Raw genomic sequence first — 27,091 nt, forward strand, 5'->3', positions numbered from 1 at the left:
CACATCAGCAGGTGCAAGTGGAGGAGTGGGAATCAAACCCGGTTCTCCCAGATTAGAGTCCGTGCACTTAACCACTACACCAAACTGGCTCTCTTTGTCATCAGATTCCTAAAATGGGAATTGAAACGAACTCACAGCCAAACTCTTAAGAATAAACCCTTGGCTCCTAAAAACAAAGCCATGAGAGAATAAGAACCAGAAGAAAATGTCCAAGGTGGTTTTTCTAAGTATAAAATGAAGATCGGTAGCTGTGTTTGTTTGTAGCAGTAGAAAAGAGTTCAGTAGCACCTTTAAGGACTGTCTGAAAAAGTGAACACTGACTCACCAAAGCTCATACCCTACCACAAATTTTGTTAAGTCTCCAAGGTGCTGCTGAACTCTTACTCTTTTCTACTTTGAAGTACAGATAGCATTCTTTTTCCACCTGGTGCACATGGAAAGTTTGAAAGGACTCTAAGAGCACACTCCATCTATCTAACAGGGCGGGGGAAGGGGGTACAAGACTGGCCATATTTTGATGCATGTAACACCACGTTCTGCCTGCACACAGAAGCCATCAGATAGATCCAGGCAAGCATCCCACCTGAAACATCCTGAATGACTACACTTTGGTCATTCTGCACCTCCATACCTGACAGGCTACAAGGAAAGGAAAAGCTAGCCGATGGCCATCAGTACTCATTCCAGTCCTAGGGACAGGCTAACACAAGACAGAACAGACTTATGAAAGAGACCTTAGGTCTAATTTTGTTTCACAGGTAGTATTTGCTGGTGTTCTACCCCTCTCCCCAAAGAGAGAAAGAAGCCTTGTCTTAAAGTTACACACACTCAATGTTGGCCACTGCTCTGTGGTCACCCAGAAATAGATATGGAGGCTGTCTTCTGTAAAAGCCACACTGTTCATATGGCTCCAAGGTAGCTCAGCTGCACACATATCCCTTTGGCTGTATACCCACCAAAATGAATGAGAGGAGCCTACGCGTGCATGCGCACTGGGGTACGTAAGGATCAGGATGCTGATATCAGACTGGAAAGTCAGCAAAAGGTAGACAAACAACATACAGAGGAAAGACCAGACTGTTAAATTACTCATGTTTATTTATAACAGACCTTCAGCCAGTACAGTACAAAACTTAACAGTAGTATAATCTCCATTACACAAATATGTACTTACAATATATTACAGATACAAAAAAGCTTCTGCAGTAAGAGGTTTTTCTTTCATTTAAAAGCGAGTTTAACCCCACCAAAGAAAAAAAGGGGGAAAAAAGACACCAGCAAGTCCAATAACAATATACAAATGAAAGCTTGTTAGAAAGAGAAGAATATTGTAGCGGGTTGGGGATATTGCACATCTTTCTTTTGTTCTTCATACATCTGGTTAAAAAATATATATATTTACACAAGTTAAAGAGACTTGGAGTTTTACAAAATTCCTACTTTTTTTTAGGCTCTTCATATAGATGAAAGCAAAAAATAAAAAAGGAACACTGTTTTTCCTTAGAAATTTCAGAGTTTTGTTTCTCTAAAAACAGGCCTGTTTTTGTTTTCACCAAAGGGGAGAGCAGGAGGTATGGTGTGAAGTCCAAAACAGGATAGTTGTCCCCTGATTCATAACAGAAGCAGGGTTAAGAGAGACGTACCATTCCACAGTGCAGTAAACAGGGTTTAATAGTGATGTTCTGGATGCCGACATTCAGCTCCAGAACTGCCCAATATTTCCGATTTTAAAAAACCAAAACAACCCCCCCCAAAGAATTCCTACAGAGAGCATTTCTATTCCCACTAAAAACAGGAAGCAGCAAAATTCTGAATGTGGGTTTTGTTATGGAGGCACAAAGGGGTAACTTTTTTTCCTTTCTCATTTAAAAACCGGCTGTAAAAATGACACTGTAGGTGCTTCGTTTCTCAAGCGTGGCTCTCAACTGAAGCTAAGCACCCAAGCACCATCTTTGGCTTTCAGGAAGTCAGTATCCAACTGTGAAAGCTGATTTTCTTGTGGCAGATTTATACTATTGTCAGGAAAAAAAACTGTGTAAAAAAAATGTAACAACGACTGCAGGTACATTCTCTTCGCAACATTACATCTAAGGAAAGCTGATACATAGCCTCTGTTTCTTCAGAAATGCATCAGGACAACTGCTTTACATTTTACACAGTTTTTGACAACAGTATTAGTCTCTGCATTGAAGAGGTGACAGAACTTTGCCTACAGGACCCAGGAAAAAACTCTTGTATGGAAAAGAGAAGGGAACTGAAGTTCATTTCTAGAAATTTGGAAGTCAAAATGACAGATGTAAGTGAAATTCACTCCATGTTCTTGGTATCTCTCAAGCAAGCTCAAGTTTTCAAGCTAAACCCTTTTTGTTGTTGTTACCATTAAGAGTCCATATCTTACTTTAGCCACTGATGTATGAAGTGGAAAGAAAGCAGATACAATTGTTGCTCTATGCTTTATTTCCAGTTCCACTGAGAAGACTGCCTACATAGATTTACACTGCATTACTAAGCAGAGTTACACCCTTCTAATCTATTGAAATCAGTGGTCTCAGAAGGGTATAAACTTTGCTTAGGACTGCAGAGTTAATTATTTATTTCTCTGCCTAGACAGGAAATTGCAACTCTTCCTTGCAAGACTGGACAGTTCTTGGGTTTGGCTGGAAGATTTCATGAACACCACTTTTTCTTTTGCTTTGGTATTACAGAAAAAGAATGTCCTCTTGCCCATTAAAGTACATGGTTTTACTCAAAATATACTGGGTCAAGGATCTCACAGCCATAGCATAAGTGACATGACCAGGAGTCCAGGCAGCCTCATGAGCCTAAAGAAAAATGCCATTGGTGAGGTTCGACAGGGAGAAGATTTGCTTGTGTTACATACTGAGAGTGTCTGTGTTTTCTATCTAGGCATAGAGTCACACTGGGGAAAAGACATTTATACAATGGCCTGTCTGCGGATTGTTTCCATACTTTCATAAACCATAGGCCTGCTTGTTTGAATATGAAGATATGTATCTTCTCTCAGAGATCCAGATCCACTGTGACATTTGGTCTCTGTGGGCATTCATATCACAGTGCTGGTGCTAACCCTGCAACTTTTCTAGGGGTGACTCTACAAACAGGATCCAACTGCAACTTAAAATTGTAGAGCTGTAGAGCTGTCCCCAGAAAAGCTATACTCTGAGGTTGCATTTAAAAAAAATTATGGTTACTCATAGGATGGGCCAAAGACATTATTTGGTAAGCAGCATGTTGGAAATCAGCTTTGAGGTTATTACAAGTAATCATAATAGTAAGTAAGCATTAGAGTGCTGATGTTCTTACAGGTCTTTTGAGAAGTCCTCCTGAGAGCCCACCCATGTCTTTTAGAGCAACACGGGAAGCAACTTATAAGGTTGGCTCTTTCAGATTTCTGGGGACACAAATCGAACACCTTGAACAACATCTCTAGTTCATTCACTACAACAATTCTCTCACTACCTGTGTGAATCTGACTTAAGCCATCAAGTTGCATGATCTCCAGTCGACAAATCCAAACCCTTCAGAACAGCCTGAAGTCAAAAAACCATTCAGGCGTACGAAGTCTAAGGGCTTGTTCACATGATCTTGTTTGCAAGTCAACAGGAGAGCCCCCTCCCTCTCTCCCCAAACAATTCCCAGAACCGATCCGTCATTCTTTCAGCTGCCAGTGGCCAATTCCTTTTGCCAAATAATTTGCATGGCACATTTTAATGAGCATCTAAATCATGGGAATTGTTGGGGGGGGGGAGAGGTCATGTGAGCAGACTCTTTAGATGCAACAGTCATAAGAAGTGCTGAATATTTTATAGGGAAGTCAACAGGAAAGGCAAGTGCTTTTTTAAAAAAAAATCCTTTGGGCCTGGAGAACTTCAGGGATTTAGAAGTGTAGCCGTCACTGAAAGACCAGAATTGGATGTGTATGCCCCCTTAGCAATTTGGCAAAGTCTCCCAGCATATTTCATTTGTATTGCACAATGGTAATCAGAATGACAGGGATTGTAACATCCCGTTCTCCTATCATCCGCTGAAGCTACACTACACATTGCTGGGGCCAATTCAAAAGGCCTTCAGAGCCTATAAGGATCCCATGCATATGCTAAACCCACGAAAGAGGGAGCTGGGGGAGGCAGCTTTGTACCAGAATGGCTGAGAGCTCCTTCCTCCAAAGTCTGGGAGCAGAGGACAACTATTTAAAGAAAGGCACCCCTTTCAGCGCCTTGAATAATTCCCCCAAATGCCCCACCTGACCTTTCCACCTAAGCACCTTTCCACGGCCTTAAAAGAACAGCTCCAAGACATCGCTGTTCCATGTCTCAAAACAATACAGGGGAACAAACAAACTTGAGGTTTTCTTTCTTTCTTTTGTAGAGAAAAGAACAGCCTTTGGTTTATCCCACAAGGAAACAGTTTACTGGGCTGCTGTTGAGCAAGTTATTTTTATGCATTACGGGCAGCTGCGTAAAAACCAAGAGCCTTCTCCTCCTTGTCTTGGTCTCTGCCCAACTAAGACCAGAGAGGCAGCTATAGACTTCTCTCCTGCTTTTTCAGAGTGAAGCAAGGTGCTCCCCTGCAGGTCAGGCCCTGAGACGATCGACCAGTCCTTGGAGAAAGGCAAAACTCCCAAGTTATTTTGCCTTCACGGTATTTGGCAAATGCTACACTCTTAAGAGAAAGTACCAGCAGGATTTCTGTGTTGTTGTTTTTTAAATTGCACTCTTGGGGGTGGAGGAGAACGCAGCTTTTGGAAATATGCAGTTGGTGTGCCTTGGCTGGTAGGAATGACCGCATAACCCTGACAAGTGACGTTACCAACTTTCTTTGCGGCCCACTAAGGCGAGCCATCTTCAACCAAGCCACGGAATGGAAGTTTCAGCCCTTTACTGCGGCTTTGAGACACTGAATACACAGAGCAGGGCAAGAGTTCCCTACTGAATCTGCATCGCGGCCAGCCGGCTGCCATCCCCGTAATACGTCCTATAAGGAAACTGGGACAGCTGTTCTCTGCCACTCTTTCTAGGCTGCTGAAGCAAAGTGGCCTAAAAAGAGATCCCCCTCTCTAATTTAGGGTGGAGAGATTCTTCTTAAAAGACGTTCGGAGACACTGCAAAGCATACACTCTCCTGGTTGCAGATGACCAGTCTGCTGTGCCACAGATGCAGGCCTTCTGGCTGTGATCTCACTAAGGGGTAAAAAAAATAAAATTTGCTTTCTGACTGCAGATTGATCAGGCTCACAGACTACCTGAGGAGTCAAAGCAAACAGAGGCAGTCACACTCACTGGGGTGGGGTGGGGGAGCTGTGTAGTCAAAGCCCAAGCCGCTCAGTGGCAAACAATTCTGGGGAAACTGACTACCGAGGCAAAATAACCAGGCACACATATAAGAAGAGGAAGAAGCAAGGCTCATACTCCCACCTCTGGAGGACTGTCCTAGTTCTACTTGCTACTGGAGAGGCTGTTGGGTTAATCCCATGGAGACCGTAGCTAGCATCTTTCCTCCCTCCGACTGAAGATTCCTCAGAGATGTCTCTTTGGGATTACATCCTGGACAACAGGGTCACACTTGTCTATCCATCCTAAAGGAAGTTGCATACTTTTGGAAAGCAGTCGTCGGAAAGCTGCCCAAACGGGTGAGACTGGCAACCTTCTAAGAACCCCAGCAAGAATGGCTCTGTCAGAGTCAACAGCAGGAAGCTCAGAGAAGGTTAGCTCCCAACGACACTACTGGAGAGAAGGGCAGCTCCCCAGATTCCTCACAGCTGGGAAGCAGGACACAGCCTCACCGAGAAGATGCTAAAGCTCCTTCATTGCATCCTGGGAACAGCATTTGCTTTCCGAACACGAGCTCTTGGTTGAGTCTGTAAAGGCAGCACCCTGGCAGGTTTCACATACAAAATGCTTACCACCTTCCTTCAACTTAGGTGGCACCGCAGCTCCTTCATCTTCACCGGTCGCAAATCTGCCATACACCTTCGATGCCCCAACAGAGGAAGATATAGCACATTTCAGTTACAAGCTGTCGTAAGCAGAAGCACAGAGGTATTGAGTTCTTGGGATCACAGAATTCCTATAGCAGGACGCACAAACACCCAGAAAAGAGGGCATACGTGGTTCGCCCTGACATCGCCTTGGGCTCGCACAAGTTGCGGCTTTCCTAGCCCCTCAAACGGTGGAGGGAAGTTCTACAATGTTCTAGCACCTGATCTGAGGTTCTTGATGTCTTAATATGGTGGATTGACTGAGACACCTGAACTGAAACCAAAAGAAGCCCAAACAAACTTTAAACGGAGGAGGAAGAAGGGACTTCTAGACCTCAAAAGACACAAAAGACTTAGCAGAGGCTTGCGCGTCCCTCAGTGGAGAAAGTCCCTGGCAGAACGACTTTAAGGGGAAAGGGTTACAAACAAAACAAAGATTAATAAATAACTACACGGAGGAGAGAATTAAAAAGAACAACTCTTAGAATCAGTTAACAATATTTAAATAACACAGCATAGAAAAAGGCAAATCAATATGAGCTCCTCCCCGTCTCAAGTTTGATGGATTTTTAGTTAGTTTTTTTTTTAATATTTCTCTTTTTTAGCCAAAGTCAGTGCAAAGGAGTTATAAAAGAAACAAACAGTTCCATACCCAACTAGGATGGAGCACAAGAGACAAGGAAGGAGATTTCTAGGGAAGGGGGGGAGACAAAAGGGAAGAGAATTTGGGGTTAGCCTACTTTATGCTCCCCTCGCACTATGTGGGAGGAGAACTCGTACCGGTCTTGGCTGTGATAGCCACAGATGTTGCATTCAAAAGGGTCTCTGAAGCCATGACAGCCCATGTGGATGGTGAACATGACGTGGTCCAGGAATAAGATCCGGCAGTGCTCGCATTTGAAGGCTTTTACCTGTTCCCCTTCATCATTCACCACACGCAGGGCTTCTTTGGCTGAGCTGGGAGTCGACCGAGTAGTGGTGGGGATGATGCCCTCCTGTAGTTTCAGGTCCTCTTTGGCGTAGGCCGGACTCTGCCGGCTGCTGGTGCAGTTCCCAATGCCCGGCAGCAGCGGCTGCTGTGAGCTCCTCTCCTCGTGGATGCTCTCAGTGTCTGTGGAATCCTGGCAGCCATTGCTAGGCGATACCATGCTTGGCTCCCGCGATGCCCGGTACACGATCTGCGTCCCATCGGGGAGGTCCTCATGGCCTTCGGCAGTTTCTCGGCTTCCTGCTATTTCCAGCCGGCCTGGCAGGGGTTGGATTTGAGTGTAGACAGAACTGATAACAGGCGTGATCTCAGAGATGCAGTTTGTGGGTGGGAGTCTGAGGGGGCGCAAGTGTTCTGCCCCCACAAATGACAGCGAGCCTCCAAAGCTGGGGTCCATGGGGTGGTGGGCAGCCACCATCTCCACGTCCTTTTCAAAGCTGGAGTTGACGTCAAACGCCACTTCGGAGAGGCCAAACCGCATCTGCTTCTCTCCTAGGGTGAAGGATATCAAAATGAAAATTTAGATCTAAAGTCTGAACGCAAGAGAAACAAGGCATGTGGAGTACAATACTTGGACAGGAATCCTGTGAAGAAAACCCTTGGATGATGTGATCATTAGCTGACATAACTCAAACCTTCATGTCTGTACAGGATTACATATAAAGAGCATTGATGTAGGGTAGGGAATAGTTTATTCTTCTCAGCTGCAGGTAAACTCTCCAAAAATGGAGTAATGTATTATAATGACACACACTGGACAATGGTTTCACATTTACTTTAATTGACTTGAGGGTTTTTTTGGTGACTCTGTTTTGTAAACATTTCTGTATTGATTTCTAATATCTCTGTCACATTCTAGTATTCGGGTGGGTAGCCGTGTTGGTCTGAAGCAAAAGAACAAAGCTTGAGTCCAGTGGCACCTTTAAGACCAACGAGGTTTAACTCTGAATATAAGCTTAAAGCTTATACCCAGAATCAAACTTTGCTGGTCTTAAAGGTGCCACTGGACTCAAACTTTGTTACATCTAGTATTGTTTTCTTCTGGTCCAAACATGGTCAAATCTCTTTAACAGCAGGAGTTTTAAAGAAACAAAATGGCTGTCAAGTAGTACGCTTGAGGTCGTCACACTGTTGGCCGTGATACTCATTGGACTACTTCCTTGTGTTCCAACAGAGAGAGGTGTTAAAAGAACACAGAGGCCAAAAACCTGGAGAGGGACACTCCAGAAGGCCTAACACTTCACAAATGGAAACAGCTGCCTCACTGTTCTGTCACCGACTCTGGGAATCCAGACGAAACGCCTTACCCACGAATTTCTGAGGTGTGGAGCGTTTTCGTTTGGTGATGCTATTTGCCAGTCGGTCAATGAAGGCAGGCCGGTCGGCTGAGGAGTGAAGCATGGAGTCTGGCACCATCTCCAAGTCTCGCATCTCGTCACCTAGCAAGAAAACGAAACTGGTGCTTGTTTTTGGCTATTTTCATCCCATCTCTTCCTTAGCAAAGACCTATGGCTATTAATGATGTAGGATGCTGATAAGGAACTTGCTGGGAGAGGGGGGATGGGACCCACACAGCAAAACTGGTGAGGAGGGAATGGGCTCCTCATTCTAATTTTGGTCCAACCCATTCCTCTAGCACAGTGGTTCTCAACCAGTGGTATGTGCGCCACTGGTGGGACACAGAGCAGTCTAGGCGGTAAGACGTGTTTTCATAGCAATTACTAAGAATTCACCCTCCCGTTAATCCCCATGTCCACCTGCAAGTGTTACAATGCCATCTTCTGCCGACCCTACTTGCCACAGATTATCCACCTGTGACCTTTTGGCACGTTAGTAGTAACCCTGAAGGAACTGAGTGCTCCTCCTCATTCCCCGGTCCCGCTGCCCACCAGCAAGTGTCTTTGATGTGCTACTTCCTGTTGACTCTACCTGCCAGAGGTTAACCATTGTGCTTCTACAATTTTTGTGCCCTTAAAATACCATGTGATACATTTAATAGAAGGCCTGTAAACATATAAATGTCCTTCTTGGGAAAAGTAGGCTTTTTGTTTCAATCATGGCAGGACCCAGGTTTTTTGAGCGAGTGGTGGAACGTAATGCACAAAAGGTTGAGAACCACTGCTCTGTGGTCATGGAATTAACAATTTAGAATGTCTTCTCCAAGCTTGTGCTCTCTTGATTACCAGCCTCCCATTTTCTAACCGCCAGATCCCAGTTCTTTTTGCCTGGCCAGGGATGGGATTCTGGTCCCCATTACCAACAAGTGGCCTGTTCTTCAAACAGGGCAGCTCTCTGCAGTGAATGTAGCATAAGAACAGGCCAGGGACCGGGCCCTCCAAAGTGCATATACCAACAGGATAATGATTTTGCACTGCAGTAGGTGACTGGGACAGCAAACCCGACACCAATCCTGCTGTCTGTTGCAGTATGGCACTGGACTTACCTTGCTGGCCAGCCAGCGACTGTGGTTCAGTGTTAAGACTCTGCAGGTAGTTGTGACAGCGTTCTTTGTGCTCTTCCAACGTGCTTTGCTGCTTGTAGCTGCGGCCGCAATAGTTACATTTGTAGGGCTTGCCGACCGTGGGGGAGGAGACTAAAAGGAAACAAACACAAAAGAAAGGGTCCAGTAACAGAACTCGCATGTTTCTTGAACCATCACGGCAACCTGGGGGGTCCAAGCAAGGAACTGGAAGGGTTGACAATCTGCCTGCAACCAGGAGAATAAAAAGAGGCTGGCGCAAACTGATGCCTTTTGAAGAGCAGCCTTTTAAAAAGGCACTTTGCAAACAGCACCATCTGCTTTCTTCTTCCCATCTCTTCCCACCAGGAAGAAGCTAGAAAAAAACAACAGAAGCCCTTTCATGTCCAGCTCCCTCCACCCCCCAGCCACAGGAGAAGACAGGCTACAGGAAGAGAAATCAGAATGGTGGCAAGGACCTTGGGTAGGATACAGAGTTCTGGCTTTGGTCTGAAGATACCAAGACCCACCCCTATGAGAAGACAGCCTGCACAAACAGCCAAGATGATTTTAAGACAGAGTGATAGCATGGATGGCTTACAGTGCTTGAAAATGTTAAATTAAAAAAAAAAACTCAGGGAGTTTTGGGTATGCAAGAAGAATCCTAATTGATGATGGATTAATTTACCAACAGCTAGATGAAGTGGGTTCTAGATCAAATCCAGCCTGAACTATCCCTAGAAGCTGGAGTGATTAAACTGAGGCTATTGTACTTTGGTCACATTATGAGAAGACAAAAAAGTCACTGGAAAAGACAATAATGCTAGGAAAAGTTGAAGGTCGCAGGAAAAGAGGAAGATCTAACATGAGATGGGTTGAGTCAAGGAAGCCCACAGACCTCAGTCTGCAAGATCTGAGCAAGGCTGTTAATGATAGGACAAATTTAGATAGGACGTTTTGGAGGTTATTAATTCATAGGGTTGCCATAAGTTGAAAGTGACCGGACAGTATTTAACACACATGGATGACGTGTGGAATCTCTGCCTCCTGAACATTTGAGCCACCAAAGGGTTTCAAACATTGATGCAGAGAGAATTCTTGTCACAAACCAAATAGGGATTTCTGGCCATGGTGAGGCGCTCACAGGCCCAGCCAGTGCTTGATTTCTAAAAAGAGCTAGGAGTTCACACCTACTGTCTTGGAAGTCTATGAGGAATTTCACATTACCCTTTTTAACCCGTTTTGAAGCCGTTTTTGATCCGTCATGGAGTAAACCCGTATCTAGATGAAGTGGGTTCTAGATCAAATCCAGCCTGAACTATCCCTAGAACCTGGAGTGATTAAACTGAGGCTATTGTACTTTGGTCACATTATGAGAAGACAAAAAAGTCACTGGAAAAGACAATAATGCTAGGAAAAGTTGAAGGTCGCAGGAAAAGAGGAAGATCTAACATGAGATGGGTTGAGTCAAGGAAGCCACAGACCTCAGTCTGCAAGATCTGAGCAAGGCTGTTAATGATAGGACAAATTTAGATAGGACGTTTTGGAAGTTATTAATTCATAGGGTTGCCATAAGTTGAAAGTGACCGGACAGTATTTAACACACATGGATGACGTGTGGAATCTCTGCCTCCTGAACATTTGAGCCACCAAAGGGTTTCAAACATTGATGCAGAGAGAATTCTTGTCACAAACCAAATAGGGATTTCTGGCCATGGTGAGGCGCTCACAGGCCCACCAGTGCTTGATTTCTAAAAAGAGCGAGGAGTTCACACCTACTGTCCCGGAAATCTATGTCTTCTCCTAGAACTCCACAGGTGGTTGGGGAGCATGGGCACTCTTTTTAGCCAATGGACAATGTTTTGACAGCAAACCTGTTTACATGATTATTTTTTTTTGTTATCCTAACCAGGTGAAAATTCTGTGAACTGTTTGTAACAAGAGCACAGAAGCAGAACAAAAGAAATATCTACTACCAGTTAGAACAGCGACTTCCATTACATGTCCAACACAGCTATGCTTAGACTATAAATCCACCATTTTGTACACTTGCTAACAGAGAAACTGAGGCATCCAAAAGAGTAAATGGCATGCAATAAAGATGTCATTCAGAACTGCAAGTGCCCCAACCAAACAATCAGCTTATAAAGCATCAGATTATGACCCAACTGTGCTGGTTCTTCATCTTGCACACGGAGATCCCCACCCCAGTCCTAACCATCTTTAAGCTTATCAGACTTTTAAAAAAATCCCCAGGCAACACAGTTTTTCTACATAAGGGCCTCTCAGAGTGGGCTATGACAAAGACTGCAGAATTAAAGTATGAGCAGGAACTGAAATGTGCTAAATACCAGATCTCTCTACTGAATCATAATTAGGGGTGTACACTTAAAAAAAAAACTGGTATTTTTTGGTTTGGGTCTACTGGACCCCAAAAAATTTGGAGATTTCTAGAAAATCCTGGATCCCAATACTGGTATTATATTCAGATCTGTTCCCCCCTCCCCCCAGAAATTCCTAATTTTTTTGGGTCCAACAGACCCAAGAAGATAAAAAGCAGGGTGGTAGTGGGGGGAGTAGTGGCAAAGTCACAAAAAACAGCTAACAGGCAGAGCAGATTGCGCTTCATCAACTGTTTTTCAGGCTTTCGACTGCATTCCCTTTAAACAGAGGGCGTTTAAAGGGACTGCAGAAGACAGCCTAACAAACAGCTGACCTGCGGGAAGCAGCCTCCCCGTGGGTTCAGCTGATCTTCGGGCTGGCTTCTCCTGCAGCCCCATTTAAACTTCTGCAGTCTCTTTAAACTTTAAAAGTACTGCAGTAGAAAGCCTGGCAAACAGCTGAGAGGTGAGACAATAGGCTCCAGCCGCTCTGCTGTTTTTAGGATCTACCTTGAATATATCTGGGATTTTTTTCAGCAATTTTCCCCCTGGTTTTCCTGAAAAATCCCAGATATCTTTGGGATATCGAAATATACCTGAAAAATACTGATAAGGTATTTTTTGGGTATATTTTTGGCTTGGGTAGATTCAGATGCATATCCCTATTCATAATGCAGCTAACCAAACTAAATCATTTGTGAAATGGCGAACAAGACCGTAATTTCTCCATCAATGTCCTTTTACTTGCTAAGTAAAGGTAAAGGTTTCCCTTGCTCGAAAGCCAGTCAAATCTGACTCTAGGGGGTGGTGCTCATCTCCATTTCCAAGCTGAAGAGCCAGCACTGTCCGAAAACGTTTCCATGGTCATGTGGCCGGCATGACTAAACTCCAAGGCACACGGAATGCTGTTACTCTCCCATCAAAGTGGTACCTATTTATCTACTTGCAATTTCTTGCTTTCGAACTGCTAGGTTGGCAGGAGCTGGGGCCAGAGATGGGAGCTCACTCCATCACGCAGCACTAGTGTCTCGAACTGCTGAACTACAGACCTTCTGGTCTCCAGCTCAGCGTCTTAACCTCTGAGCCACCACGGCCCCAGGTTTTACTTGCTAGTGAACCATAATAATAAAGCACTGGAAAGGCTAGGGATCCCTCTCTGAACCATAAGTACTGACAGAGCAGCTCTAGCATTGATGGCAGCCTACATGGCAAAGATTCATTTTTAATGTAAGCTTCAGTGTTCTTTGCTAAGCTCACAGAGGCTATTACTTTTTTTAAAAGCCCAGTATAATTGCGGCCACTGAGATGAGTTAATTATCTAATCTTGCAATTTCCACTGTACTAATTATCTGCAGCCTACCCCAGCAACCTATCACAGGACAGTATTTTGTGCAGTGTAGCAGCGAAGTGTGAGAAATAAGTTGTGCCAAATTCAAATCTCACTACAGATTTATTAGGTGGCTTTAGACAAGCTGTTAACCTGTCAACCCCTGGGGCCATCTGCAATGTGTGTGTGTGTGGAGAGGGTGTTTAACAATACTGACCTACTTTGCAGGGCTGTTATAATTATCTAAGTAATCTCTACATGAAGTACTTTGAATTCTAAAATTTATACAGAAGGATATTTTAAAGATTAGATTAAATTGTATTTGGTGATTGTTTGAGTGCTAAAATTTCAGCCATAAAGATTAAGCCAATACAGTTCTGTGCTAGAAAGATGGGCAATTTGAAAAAAAATCTGTGTTCACACCCTTCCACTGTATGGGAATCATTTGTGGGGCCTTGAGAGCTCCTTTCTTCTTGTCCACAGTTCTCCATTTGCCAAATGGGAATAAGTAAAATCCTGCAGGAAGTCTAAGGGCACATCAGGAGGTTCAGCTCAGTGGCTGCTTTGGGCGCCTGGATAAGAAAAGACCAGGAGCTCTTAGCTGAGATCATGCCAGGTATTGAATTAAGGGGGCCTAGGAGAAAAATGGCATGGGAAAAAATATTGAAGAAGCCACAGAGGGCCACTGTCAAAGAATGGATGCTGGATACAATGCATTAAAAAGTAGATTGGGCTTGGCAGTTATTACAAAGACGGACTTGTTTAGTTCTTGACATCCTTAGGGGACCAGTTATGAGAGATAGTAGCACAGGCAATTCCACATGTAGGACAGGAATGGTACTCACACTGAAAACATGCCATACAACTGACACACTTCCTACTTCTAGCTTTGGTGCGCCATCAACCCTCAAGTCCTGCTTTGCTGAAATTTAAAAAACAAAATTAAAGCTTGAAAGCACCTGGTTAGGGATAGAGGGAATATTCAAGAACGCTTAATCTCAGCAGCTAGTTGCAGATAGAAAGGGCCTCCTATAAACAGTTTTGTATTACGGTACTTGTGTGGTGTGTCTGCTAGGATTTGCACAATCTGCAAAAAGGCAGGTCTCTATGTAGAATTTCATTATGTATTTCCCAAATCAGGAGTAATTTGGCCGCTAGGAAAATGACACAAGTATTCCACTAAGCCTCGTCATTTGCAAGTGAGTACTCCAAGGACCTGTAAACTGTTCCTTGAACAGCAGAAGAGAAGCCATCAAACCCCCCCACATACACACATTTTCTTCTTAGTGGGAAATGTTTGTTTTTTTAAAAAAGAGGCTGGAGATCTGCTTTGGCTCCTCCAAAGCTTTTCACTTAGAACATAAGGAAAGCTGCTATCCAGATTCACCTTCCTTGAGAACTAAGAGGGCCCAATGTTTCCCCACTGCTGCCTTCCTTGGACTTTAAAGCCTCAGCGATTTTGGTACAGACAGCACTAGAAAGTAAGACTCTCCCTCTCTCCATCATTATCTATCCAAGCCAAAAAAGAAAGAAAACCACCCTGAACCAATGTTCCCTCTAAGCCGTGGAATCTTGTGAGCAAGAATTCTACTTTATGAGCTCCTGGCATTAAAGTTGTGAGCAAGCTATTTGGCAACAGCATAAATCAGTTTGCTCTGGAGCCATCCTCCCTGAGCTAAGACAAAAATGTGTGAGCCGGAGGCTAAAAAACTGTGAGCTAGCTCACACTCACTCAGCTTAGAGGGAACACTGCCCTGAACTTTTGACAGCAGAGCAACTCACAGTTGTATTCATTCATTCCGGGCCCAAGAGCAAGGAGACCCAGAAGAAGAAGAGTTGGTTTTCATACCCTACTTTTCTCTGTCCTCAGGAGTCTCAGAGGGGCTTACAATCTCCTTCCCTTCCTCTCCCCACAGCAGTCACCTTGTGAGGCTGGCGGGGCTGAGAGAGTTCTGAGAGTACGGTGACTGGCCCAAGGTCACCCAGAAGGCTTCCTGTGGAGGAGTAAGGAGCCAGACCTGGTTCTCTAGATTAGAGTCCGCTGCTCATAACCACTACGCCACACTGGAGACAAAGGGGATCAGGAAAACTATACAAACTAGAAGCATATCATTAAGGGAATTCTGAGGCACAGCCTAGGAAAGAAGAGGTTCCAAAAGAAGAGGTCGTGTCGTTTTCCTAGTGGCCAAATTGCTCCTGATTTGGGAAATACATAATGAAATTCTCCAACAACAACAAAAAAGAGCTACTAACTCACTGAACCAGTTTGCTGGCAAGTATCATTGTAGTGGCCAACAGCCCTCCTGCAAGACTGAAAGGGCAGGGATTGACCCAACCAAGATACAAAAAAAACTAAGCATGGGAGAGGCATAGGAAAGAACCCTGTACCTCTTTTATCAACTGTCCATTTCTCATTAGGAAAGTCCTTCCCAAACTTTGAGAACCACATCTAAAGGGGGGGGGGGAGAGAACGCAGTATGAATGTTATCCCTTTTCATCAAATTCAATGGGGAAAAATGAAGTTGCTGGCTAGGAGGACTAAGCATCCTTTAAAAAAAAAATTAAAAATCCAAACCTACTTATAAACATACGAAACCATCTTTACACCAAGGTCAGAGAGTCAGTAAGCCTAGTGGCCTGCTCTCCAAGGTCTCAAAGCAGATGTCTCATCTAGCCCTGCTTCCAGAGATTCTTTAACTGGAGATGCCAGACTTCTGACTGGAACCCTTTCCTAGAGAGCCCAGGTCCCCTTCCCGCATCGTAGACTTCCTACCTGGGACATCACCAATGCAATTTCTTTGTTATCCTGCATCTTCACTTTCCAGCTAAACAACTTATCATATAACTACTTTGACTCACATCAGCTCTGTTGCCACAATTATACGAACTGAATTAGGTACTCTCAGCTCCTGATGCACTTATCCTGCGACGTGGCATATATGACCACTTTGTAAGTTATAAGGGGGGAAAAAACTATATACATTTTCTCAAAAAAGTAAGAAAACAATCTAGTGCACTGCTTTCCTGGTGATAAAAGAGCAGATATATGCCAAGCTGTAAGGAGGTTTTTAAAGAAATCAGTAAACGGGTGGGATAGGATCACTTTACTCAGAGATGCTCTCAGGGGATTCCACTGAAAAGCAAGGCATTCTGCTTGATAATATACGCTTCTAAAACATGTTAATTCAATCCTGACCAGAATTATCCACATATTTGCACCATTTGATGGCTTTTCGTCAGCTCCTCCCCTTCTTACTCTTCCAAATAAACCCTCTCACCTGCTTGATTCCTATCCTACATTTCTTTTCCTGTCTCTTCCCATTTCAGAGCTACACATAACTTCCTTTAGTCTTTATATAAGCTAACAACAATGCAACCATGTTCTCAAGAAACGGTGCTGTTAAATTGCTTAGCCTTCCAACCTAATTTACGGCATTGGCAAAGCAACCTTTTGAAACTTAACTATATTTAATCAGGGAAGAAAGCTTAACAACCCACTCCCTGAAATGTCTATGGGGGAGGTGGGGAAGAAGAGATGAACTTTCTTTAGAAGTGTAAAACCTGCTAAATGCAATTTCCTAATTCATTTATTTACTGGGCTATGGAGCAAGAGAAATGCACTGAAGAGAGGTGGTCCCACAGGAGGAAAATCATCTTAGTGATCCCACATGTAGATGCAGCTTCTGATCTATTTCTAACTGATGTGATGTGTTTGATCTAGGTTATAAAACCTTCACTTTTTTGGGAGGCAGATCTTCAGAGATGAAAGCAACGGCATCACCCATGGGGATAGCATGAAACACACATGGCGGGTTAAGGGAGGGGGAAGGGAAGCGTTCTCTGCTCACCCTCCCCAGGTGGGTGAAACTATTTTTACAGCTGCAAAATCCAAACGTGGAAGAAGTTAGTATCATTCACTCCCCACTGCCATTTATTTTATTGGTATTTTTGCATTTTTGTGTGCGTGTGTGCGGGCCTGTGCCTTGAAGTCATGGCAACCTCTGGAGACACACATTGGGGCATGGGAGACGTTCAGAGAAGGGGCTTAATAGCCTGCCTCCAGCCCTCCTGGCCCTGATATTCTCTGGAGGTCTCCCATCCAAATACTTGCCAAGGTCGGCCCTGCTTAGCTTCCGAGATTGGGCTTGTCTGGGCTATCCAGGTCAGGGCCCCCTGCCATTTACTAATAATCTGCTTTTGTGCAGATATAATCTTCTTAACAATTACAAAATAAGCGTTAGGATTTTTAGCACATTTTATCTACCTGTCAGCTGCTATGTCTAAATTTATGCTCTTGAGATGTTGAGGGCTAGTGACACAGAAAATACATCACTGCACAGATAGGTCAGCTGCTGCTACCTTCTGAATTTAGGGCTCACCTTTACATAGAGGGCTAGAGCTCCTCCTCTGATACTGCAGAAGTTACAGGACAAGCTCTATCTGCACTTTCTACACTGGCACGTTTGGCCCTCTGAACCTGTATGAAATTACTCCCACTGACCATCAGCAGGGAAACTTGAATAGGGCTTGGGCTGCATGAGCTTCACAAGGGAACTCAAACCCTCAGCCAAGGGGTGAAAAATATGAAATGTTGCGCCCCCTATGAAGCATGCAGATTAAGTTCTTATGCACACTTGAATAATTTCTTTTGCTTTTGTCACAGGGAAGAAGGAACAATGTGTGGCCAGTGACTGGAAACATGACTCCTTTCATCCCAGGTTCTGAAGTTTCGCACTCAAGTTTATTTTCCACAGTCGGAGTCTCAGGATGCTAAATTCTGTTCTTTCACAGATCTGACTACACTTAAATAAATACAGCTGGATTGTATAAGCATGCTCAGCTTGCACTGGGATCCGACACCAAGTTTGGTTTCTCAGGAATTCTGCCACTTTTTTTGCTAAAGAGGAGTTTGGAAACATGTTAACACCTGCATCTAAATGTCTGCAGACTAAGATGGGCCCTTGGGAGGTTGTCCAAGGGATGTATTTTGAACCTTCCACGGTTCCCTAGTCCTCAGACATAGATTTACTTCATTCTTCACCACCCCTGACAGAATACATTAGAAGAAGAAAACACATGCAAGATCATTTAAGCACAAAGTTTTAAAGCACAGAATACATTACTGACAGAGACTCTGGATTTTGGGGGCACAGAGTATACCCAGCCCTGAATCTGGAGTCCTTTCTAGGTCACAGCACAAAAGTGGAAACACTTCCAGAGATGGCGTGCTTTCCTATGCCAAATTACGATCTCTTTAAGATCAATTTCAAAGCATATGCTTTTATAGTACAGTATAGTATCAAGTTCATTCTTCAAGGACACAGCTTTCTCGGTACAGGCAGCCCCCAATTACGCTACCCTTTTCTCCCTGGAGATTCACTATGTCCAAGTATATTCCAAAAGTACTGTAAAATCATTTTTAACCGAATACGTTTGCAAAGGACACAGCTTAAGTTGGAAGATCAGGTTTTTAATAGTTTTATAATTTTTACTTTTAATATTTTATATGCTTCTTATGTTTCTAACTGACAACCCTCAGCCTAGAAATACAACCCAGCAAGCAGACCCATACTGGTGTCTGCATGTCTATCTATGCTTCTCTGCTGCATAATGCAAAGTTGTTCCTACAGCTCTCATAGCCTCAGGAAATCAAAGCAGGAGTCAGAAGGATGAACCAGTGATAAGGATAACAAGAACATCAAGGCATACTGGAGAAAGCAGGGTACTTCTCCCAAGGGAGTAAGTCCCATGCCCCACCCACCTCCAACTCAGCAATAATCACAGAGGAGATGTAGCCAGAAACATTTACCTTGTGAATGTTTAGCATTAACAGTTTGTTTCACAATCTGCGGCATCAAACAATAGTAGTTGGATGAAGGGATGGATGGGGGTTACACATCTTAAACAGTGATGAGTCATTAAAAAGATAAAAGTGGGCCTAAATGGAATGTTACAGAAGTCCCATATTTCATACACGTAGAACCACAGGACTCAGCAGGCACCTTATGTTATCCAGTCTAATAATTAAGTCATTTCAGACTGATGGGGTGCCCATGATATTCTGTATTTTCTACCCACAGGTCTACAGTTCCTAGAAATTCCAGGACAGTTAAACTTACTACAAGGGATGGCACAAACCTAAAAACCTGGTTTGGGGTGGCCCCTGAACTGAACCAAAAGGCCCCCACCTGAACTGAGCCCGTCCAGCAAGTTCGGTTCCCCTTCTCCCAGCAAGAGTTAAATGGCTCCCAGCCATTTAACCCCGGGAGGGAGCAAAACTGATGGGTTTAATGGCTTGCAGCCATTTAAACCTAACAGCTGATGGACAGACCTGCACAGCTGTCAGGTTTAAACGGCTGGCAACCATTTAAACTTAACAGCTCAGCTGCAGATCCCGCATCATTCAGCTGTTAGGTTTAAATGGCCCCGAACAGCTGAACTGGACAAAAGTCTGGCAAATGTTTGGGGTGCCTTCCCCAGACATCAGTTCAGGGCCCCTGAACCGACCCAAGTTTGTGCCAAATTTTGGCTCACGAGCCAGTTTGTGCCCATCCCTACTTACTACTGCCTACTACCTTGGAGATAACTTTCCATAACCCACTAAATCCATCAGATAAATCTCCTAACATGTAAATATTTTCACATGCTTTGTACTTTTCATAATTTTTGGACTGGACAAGTTACCCATAGAAATGTGATCATTCTGCTTCTTGTCACATGACAAAAGAACCATGTGGTGTTTTGAGTCTTGGTGAAATGTAAGGGAACAGCTGCACACACTGCCTAGCACACACCATCCTCATTAGATTATAAGCACGGGCTCCAAGTTGACAACAGCCCTACACGGCACAATGGCAGATCAGGTTCTTGACTGCTACTGCAGTAATCTCTTCTTGCAGCAGCCCAATTAACTCTCACATTACCCTAACTAGGAGTGCTGCTTCTGTGATAAATCCTGGGCCCCAGAGCTTCTGCTTTCTTTCCTCTTTCCCCTTATAGACTTGCTGCCCCACATATTGTGGGACCACATCCACCCAAACATACACCAGTATTTTTCACAGACTGGCCTGCCAAGTCTGGGAAATTCCTGGAGATTTGGTGGGGTTTGTGTGGGTGTGATGACACAGAGTCTGCCACCAAAGCTGTCAATTGCTCCAGGGAAACTGATCTGTTATAATTCTGGGAGAACTGCAGGCCCCAACTGGAAGTTACAACAAACAGGACCATGGTGTGTAATAGCCAGTGAAACAGTAAATCACCGTGTACAATATTAGTTGGTTTTTATATGCAATGTTGAGAATTCAGTTGGCAAATCCAGCCTGACCCCACCCACACCAGAGCACTGGAAGGAATACACATGTATGCATGGAATAGCAAGAACTGTGGCAGCTCAGTCACTTACAGCCCCTGGCCTTTAGCCCTGCTCCCACTGCTGCCTCCCCCTCAGGTCACCCATTTAATACATTTTTGCAAAGTTAAGCTTGTCCCTTCACTGGCTCAAATTGTCAGTTAAAATAAATTTATATTGTGAGCCATCAGAATGGGGATGTATCTTTCATTTTATGCTTGTGATATGGCTTCTCAGATCTCCGTATATATTAAGACTCAGGTTTCTCTCTCAATCGAAATCTACGAATGAAAAAAATAAATAAATCCAGACGCCCTCAATGCAAATAGCAGCCCTATCTACTTCTTCACTATTAGTTGCTACTTTTCAGTATCTTGAAAACGGTGCAGTTTGGGACAGGAAAGAGGCAAGTAGCACTGTCCAATGATTCAGTGTAAGAGCATTTACAGCATGCAGCTAAAGGCTCTTACAAACTGACCATAAAAAGATAAATCAAAGATCATTAAAAGTGATTAGAATAACCAGATCTAAAAATACTTATCACGTTGAAACATTTCGCCCTTCAGATACAGATTTCACTCATTTTCCTGGATGCCGTAATAAGTACATGTGAGACAGGCCTACTGCTTCACTGAGAGCTAAGCCTAAATCTGGAATGTACCTAAGTCTGAAATCCCCTGACTAGATTTCCCTGCTCACAGAGGATCTGCATGTCAGGAAAAAGGCTTGCCTTTTCATATGGAGGAATAGTATGTCTGTCAAACAAGTTCCAGCTCCTGCCAACCTAGCAGTTCGAAAGCAAGAAATTGCAAGTAGATAAATAGGTACCACTTCGGTGGAAAGGTAACAGCATTCCGGGCGCCTTGGTGTTTAGTCATGCCGGCCACATGACCACGGAAACGTCTTTGGACAGCGCTGGCTCTTCGGCTTTGAAACGGAGATGAGCACCACAACCCTAGAGTCAGATTCGACTGGCTTTCGAGGAAGGGAATCTTTACCTTTACCTTTACAAACAAGCCTAATGTGCGGCCTGTATGATATAATCCAGTTTAAATACATACTAGCAGTCACATGAAATGGGACATCATTTTAGAACCACCATAATGGCTGCATGGGATTGCTGCTAAGAGTTCCTCAGTATCTGGGCTACTGATTGCTCTATCTCCATGTTACATAAGAACATGTTAAATAAGAACATAAGAGAAGCCAATGTTGGATCAAGCTAATGGCCCATCCAGTCCAACACTCTGTGTCACACAGTGGCCAAAAATACCAGGTGCCATCAGGAGGTCCACCAGTGGGGCCAGGACACTAGATGCCCTCCCACTGTTGCTCCCCCCCCCCCAAACACCAAGAATACAGTGCATAACTTGCCCCAGCCTGAGAGTTCCTATCTATATCTTGTGGCTAACAGCCACTGATGGACCTCTGCTCCATATGCTTATCTAATTCCCTCTTGAAGCCGTCCATGCTTGTAGCTGCCACCACCTCCTGTGGCAGTGAATTCCATGTGTTAATCACTCTTTGGGTGAAGAAGGATTTCGTTTTATCTGTTCTAACCCGACCGCTCAGCAATTTCATTGAGTGCCCTCGAGTTCTTGTATTGTGAGAAAGGGAGAAAAGTACTTCTTTCTCTACCTTCTCTATCCCATGCATAATCTTAAAAACCTTGATCATGTCACCCCTCAGTTGTTGTTTCTCCAAGCTAAAGAGCCCTAAGTGCTTTAACCTTTCTCCATAGGGAAAGTGTTCCAACCCTTTTATCATTTTAGTTGGCCTTTTCGGAACTTTTTCCAATGTCCTCTCCTTTGCATAATATCTTTTCTGCGGTGTGGTGACCAGAATTGCACACAGTATTCCAAATGAGATTGCACCACCAATTTATACAGGGACATTATGATACTGACTGATTTGTTCTCAGTTCCCTTCCTAATAATCCCCAGCATAGCACTGGCCTTTTTTATTGCAGTCGCACACTGTCTTGACATTTTCAGTGAAGAACCCCAAGGCAACACCCCTCTCTTATGACAACTCACTTTTCAAGAGGCTTGTGGCAGAACCTGGTTCTTCCTAGGCCTGACTAATGCTTTGACACGTGAGCCGGTTTGCCTCTTTTGAAGAGAGAACACTGACTTAGCTGAAGCTGTATGTCAGTTCCCACAATCCAATTAGTTATCCTTGAGGGCATTTTTGATGCTCCGAAGTACAATGACCCTGAAAGTGCTCTTTGCAGTGGCAGCATCTCACTGGGTGGCAAATGCCAACACCTTTTGTTTTCCTACTGACCAGATCTCAGATCTGCAAGTTCTTTCTTGGCCTCAAAATGTTACATGCAAAATAGTCCCCAGCTCATATTAAGCACCGCGGGTACCCACCAATGTGTTCCCTGAAGGGTCGGAATCAGATGAGCTGCCATTGTTGCTAACTGTCGCCATGAACAACCCAAGCGGAAAGCTGGTTGGGGAAAACTGACAACTGATTTTGATTGCTCTAGACTGAAGGACTGTTCAGGAAGACCAAAAGCCTCAAGGCAGAGAGCAAGAGCATCCTGGCAATGCACAGTGATCTGTGAAGAGAACTGTCATGGTTCCATGGCTTTCCTCAAGCTCCATACAAACAAAAACCCATGCCAATCCCCTTTGTTCATAATGCAGCAGTTCATTAGGGTTTTCTGACTCAAGCAACAGAGTTCCTTCTGATTTGGGGTGGGAAGCATGTATGCATCCTCCTCAACAATGGACCAACCTTGCTCATCGATCACTTTTTCGATCTGCAAGTGAAACTAATCAGCAGCAGTACAGACATGTAAAGGGTCCCCCTATTAGAGTCAGAGCAATGGCTCACAAAGGGTCAGGCAGGCCTTCCTAATTAGACACGGGCAACTGCAAGAGGGATGCACATTTCTCCCAGGCCCAGCTTTTTGTCCCTCTTGGTAGGGTGAATGTGGCACATCTCTGCACTCTTTCTCATTCAATGTATCAGAAGTGTTTGTGCCCTCTGATAAGTGTTTGATGGTGTGTGCGTGTGCGCGCCTGTAAAGCAACCTGTTGCTTTTCACAGAACTCTCATAAATGCCACAGGCCAAAATATTGCTGCCCTCTCCTTTTAAGAAAGCATTTATGTTCCCAGATAGTACAATATGGCCAAGCTAAGCCATATGTTTTAAATCCAAGCATTTTAATTATGCTTTGGAAGACCAATGATCTTCCTTGACTCAAGGGGGCTCACTACAGAAGTCTGAGAAGGACTGAATTAAAGGAAGCTCGAACCCCAACAGCAGGGTAGAGAAACTGACCCCATGCAATCATTTGTCCACTTAAAAACACAGCACCTATAAATTGTCTTTAGCCTAGAAAGCAAGCATTTCTGTGCTTTCCCCAAAATTTAGATGTGTTAATATGGTTAACCCTTGATAATAGCTGGCCATCCAGAGAATCTTCACATTTCTTCAAGCCTTGCTAATATGAAGAACATTTTACAAGTGTGAGCCACACAAGGGGCACTAAAGGGACAAATTCTAAGTACCCAAATAAGAGATTTCATGCTGTTTTTAAGTTGAACTGTAGTTGCAGGCCCTCCCCCCCCCACTTCAGATGAGGGCAGTACTGCAGGAGGACTAGAAATTAATTCAGAATGAGAGACTATTTGCACCTCACAACGACTAGGAAGGACATGTTTGCCAAGAGTCTTGCAAGCCTGATCAGCATGGTTTTAAGCGAACTTCTTCAGAGGAGGGAGGGAAAGGCCCAAAGAAAAGCAGTAAGCCAAGTACTAGGAACAGGAACATGTGTGACAAAAGAGGAAGAAGGATGCTGAGGGAGGTGCCAGACAATCTTCAGGAAAAAATGATATGAAAACTGACAGTGTGTAAAGCTAATGGTCTCCCATGTCTATTTACAAATGCATAGAGTATGGGAAACAAATAGGGTGAACTCAAAACCTGAAAACTTGGAAGGTAAGTATGAGGTGATGGGTATCACTGAGATTTGGTGGAATGAAACTCATTACTGGAATCCAGGAACTGGAGGGTATATTCTGTTCAAAATAAACAGCCAACAGAAGAGAACCAGCAGAAAGGGAGGAGGAGCAGCATTAACATGTAAACAGCATATACACCTGAATGGAAATCCATTGAAAGCATCTGGGTAAGGACAGCAAAGCAGAGCACCAGAAACGATATAATTGTGGCCTTCTGCTACAGACACAGCCCAAGCAACTTTAAGAGCTTGATGATAAAAGGAAGGGCTGGGATAATGGGGAGACTTCAACTATCCTGCCTTCTATTAGGATCGGGTGTCAAATAAATTGTTGACCTGCCTTGTGGTGGAGAAAGGAGCGGGGTGGGGTGGGGTGGTGGAATCTGTTTTCCTGGACTTAATGCTGACCGATAGGGAAGAACCGATGGATGAAATGAAAGTGGCAGGGGCCTTGAAGGAACTTGACCAGGTCATCTTGGAATTTGGATCCATGCATACTGAGCATAGTCAGGTGCACACCATGGACTTTAAGAAAGCTGATTTCAATGAGCTGAGAAAACAAAGCTGGATAAGATCCTGTGGCTTGAAACCCTGAGGGAGAAAAGAGCTCCAGGAGAAGATTCTGAAGATGAAAGTACTGAAGGAGCATCTGCAAGCTATTCCGAAGAGAAAGAAAAATGTGAGACAACTAAAAATGCATCATGAACTCTCTGTACCAAAATGAGACTTAAAAGGAAAATACATGAGACAGAACATAAAACTAGGGAAAAACAGAAGAGTAGCCTGAATCTACTTCTTTGGCTGTGTTCAGAGCAAGAAGAGGCTCACAGTCTGGGAAAGATGCTAAAATCTTGATAGGGGATAGAAACAAGACAGAACTACTTAATTCCCTATTTGGCCTCTTTCTTTTCCCACAAAGAGAACTGTGTCCAACCTGGGTAAAGCAAAACAAAACCATATGAGGAGCAGCTTGCAATGCAATATCGGTAAGGAGAAAGTTAGAAAACATCTAGCTGATTTAAATGAGTTCAAGTCTCCAGGGCCAGATCAATTAAATCCCACGGTACTGAAGGAGCTTGCAGATGTTATTGCAGCAGAGCTGGTTCTAATCTTTGAGAATTCCTGGAGAATGGGAGAGATGTCAGAAAACCGGCAATGGCTGTTGAGACCTTGACTAAAGGGAACAAAGGAAATTACAGATCAGTCAGCTTGATGTTGATACCTGGTAAAATTCTTGAGCAAATTTATTAAGCAGCCAATTGGTGGGAATCTAGCAAAGAATGTGCTGTTCTTTAGGAGCCAGCAATGATTTATCAGGAGTTAAGTCATGCCAGACTGACTTTATCTTCATTTTTGATAAAGTAGCTAGTTGGGGAATGCCATGGACATAATACAGTTTGATTTCAGCAAAGTGCTTGACAAAATCTCCTATGATATCTTAATGGACAAAATGGTTAACTATAGGCTGGGAAATACCACTTAAATGGATTCATAGCAGGGTGAACAACTGTTTCCTATGAGTGCCTGTTAATGGCTTCGAGCCAGCATGGATTGAGGTCTTGAGTGTTATGCCATGAAGCTTTGTCCTATGCTCTGAGGATTTCAATATTTTTATAAAGGCCTTGGATGAGGGGATAGAGGGGATGCTGACATGAAGCTGGGAAGAACAGATAACAACAAAGGCATCCGAGCTACGAGTCTAAGTGATCTCGACAAGTTGGAAGACTGGGCAAAGACCTCCAAAATTAATTTCAACAGCAATAAATGTAAGACTGAGCAGGTGGTTGGACGAGGTGATCTCTAATACTCTATAACTTTTCTCCTCCCCCACTTCCCAGTGCCATTTGTTGCAATCTCAATCCGTTCCCTATAGCTGATATTTGTTGTGCTCGTTTGACTAGACAGGAGAAAGAGAAGATCAGCTATATGGTCTACACCCTCCCAAAATGTATCAAGGCCACTCTGTGACTGCTATTCAATATGAAAAATACAGTGAAAAAGAATTTTTTGTGAACTCTGTCATGGCTAGATTGATCTTATGATCCCAGGAAGAGGGCCAAGGGGATGGTTAGACAGTGTTATCAATGCAACAAACGTGAAATTAAGCAAACTCTGAAGCACGACGGAAGACAGGAGGGCCTGGCGTGATGTGGTCCATGGGGTCGCGAAGAGTCGGGACTTGACTGTGCGACTGAACAACAACAACAAAAAAAGGTAGGGAATAGAAGGGTGCTGGACCTGGGACAAGTCAAACCAGAAAGGGCCCCACCCTCTTGTGGATCCAGTAAAGGAGGCAAGTTCCACTGTCCCCTGATGCCGGACAATGATGCCACATCTCCCGCCCCGCCTCTGTTGTGTGAGAGGCTTCACAGCTCATACCACTTTTAGCCAGCCAGCTGTGGTCCACCCACACAGCAGCTGGCTCTGTGTGCATATACTGCAAATAGATAATTGCATTTTAACAATTCGGCAGAGTTGCTGGGAGAGAACAATCTGAGGGACGCATGCAAATGATTACATCTAAAACACCGTGATGTTAAGATGTGGGGCCTTAGGGCAGTTGCCCCAATTCTCCCTACCTAAGGCTTTAATTAAAGGGCAGCAAAATGTTGCCT

At 44.0% G+C, this 27,091-nt stretch overlaps 1 protein-coding gene across 1 annotated transcript in view; it reads right to left on the bottom strand.

Moving 5' to 3' along the window:
* Positions 1 to 6,679: 6,679 nt before the first annotated feature.
* The window catches only part of IKZF4 (IKAROS family zinc finger 4), a 34,401-nt gene continuing 13,989 nt past the window's right edge, over positions 6,680 to 27,091 (bottom strand). The window contains exons 5-7 of the mRNA XM_015408695.1: positions 9,429 to 9,578; positions 8,293 to 8,424; positions 6,680 to 7,477 (exon numbers count right to left, since the gene is read on the bottom strand). Of these exons, the coding sequence (XP_015264181.1) occupies positions 6,729 to 7,477; positions 8,293 to 8,424; positions 9,429 to 9,578 (1,031 nt within the window). The 3' untranslated portion in view covers positions 6,680 to 6,728. The remainder of the gene's footprint in view (positions 7,478 to 8,292; positions 8,425 to 9,428; positions 9,579 to 27,091) is intronic.

Source organism: Gekko japonicus, unplaced genomic scaffold, assembly GCF_001447785.1.
Source record: "Gekko japonicus isolate JY-2015 unplaced genomic scaffold, Gekko_japonicus_V1.1 scaffold2118, whole genome shotgun sequence".
Classification (NCBI taxonomy): Eukaryota; Metazoa; Chordata; class Lepidosauria; order Squamata; family Gekkonidae; genus Gekko; species Gekko japonicus.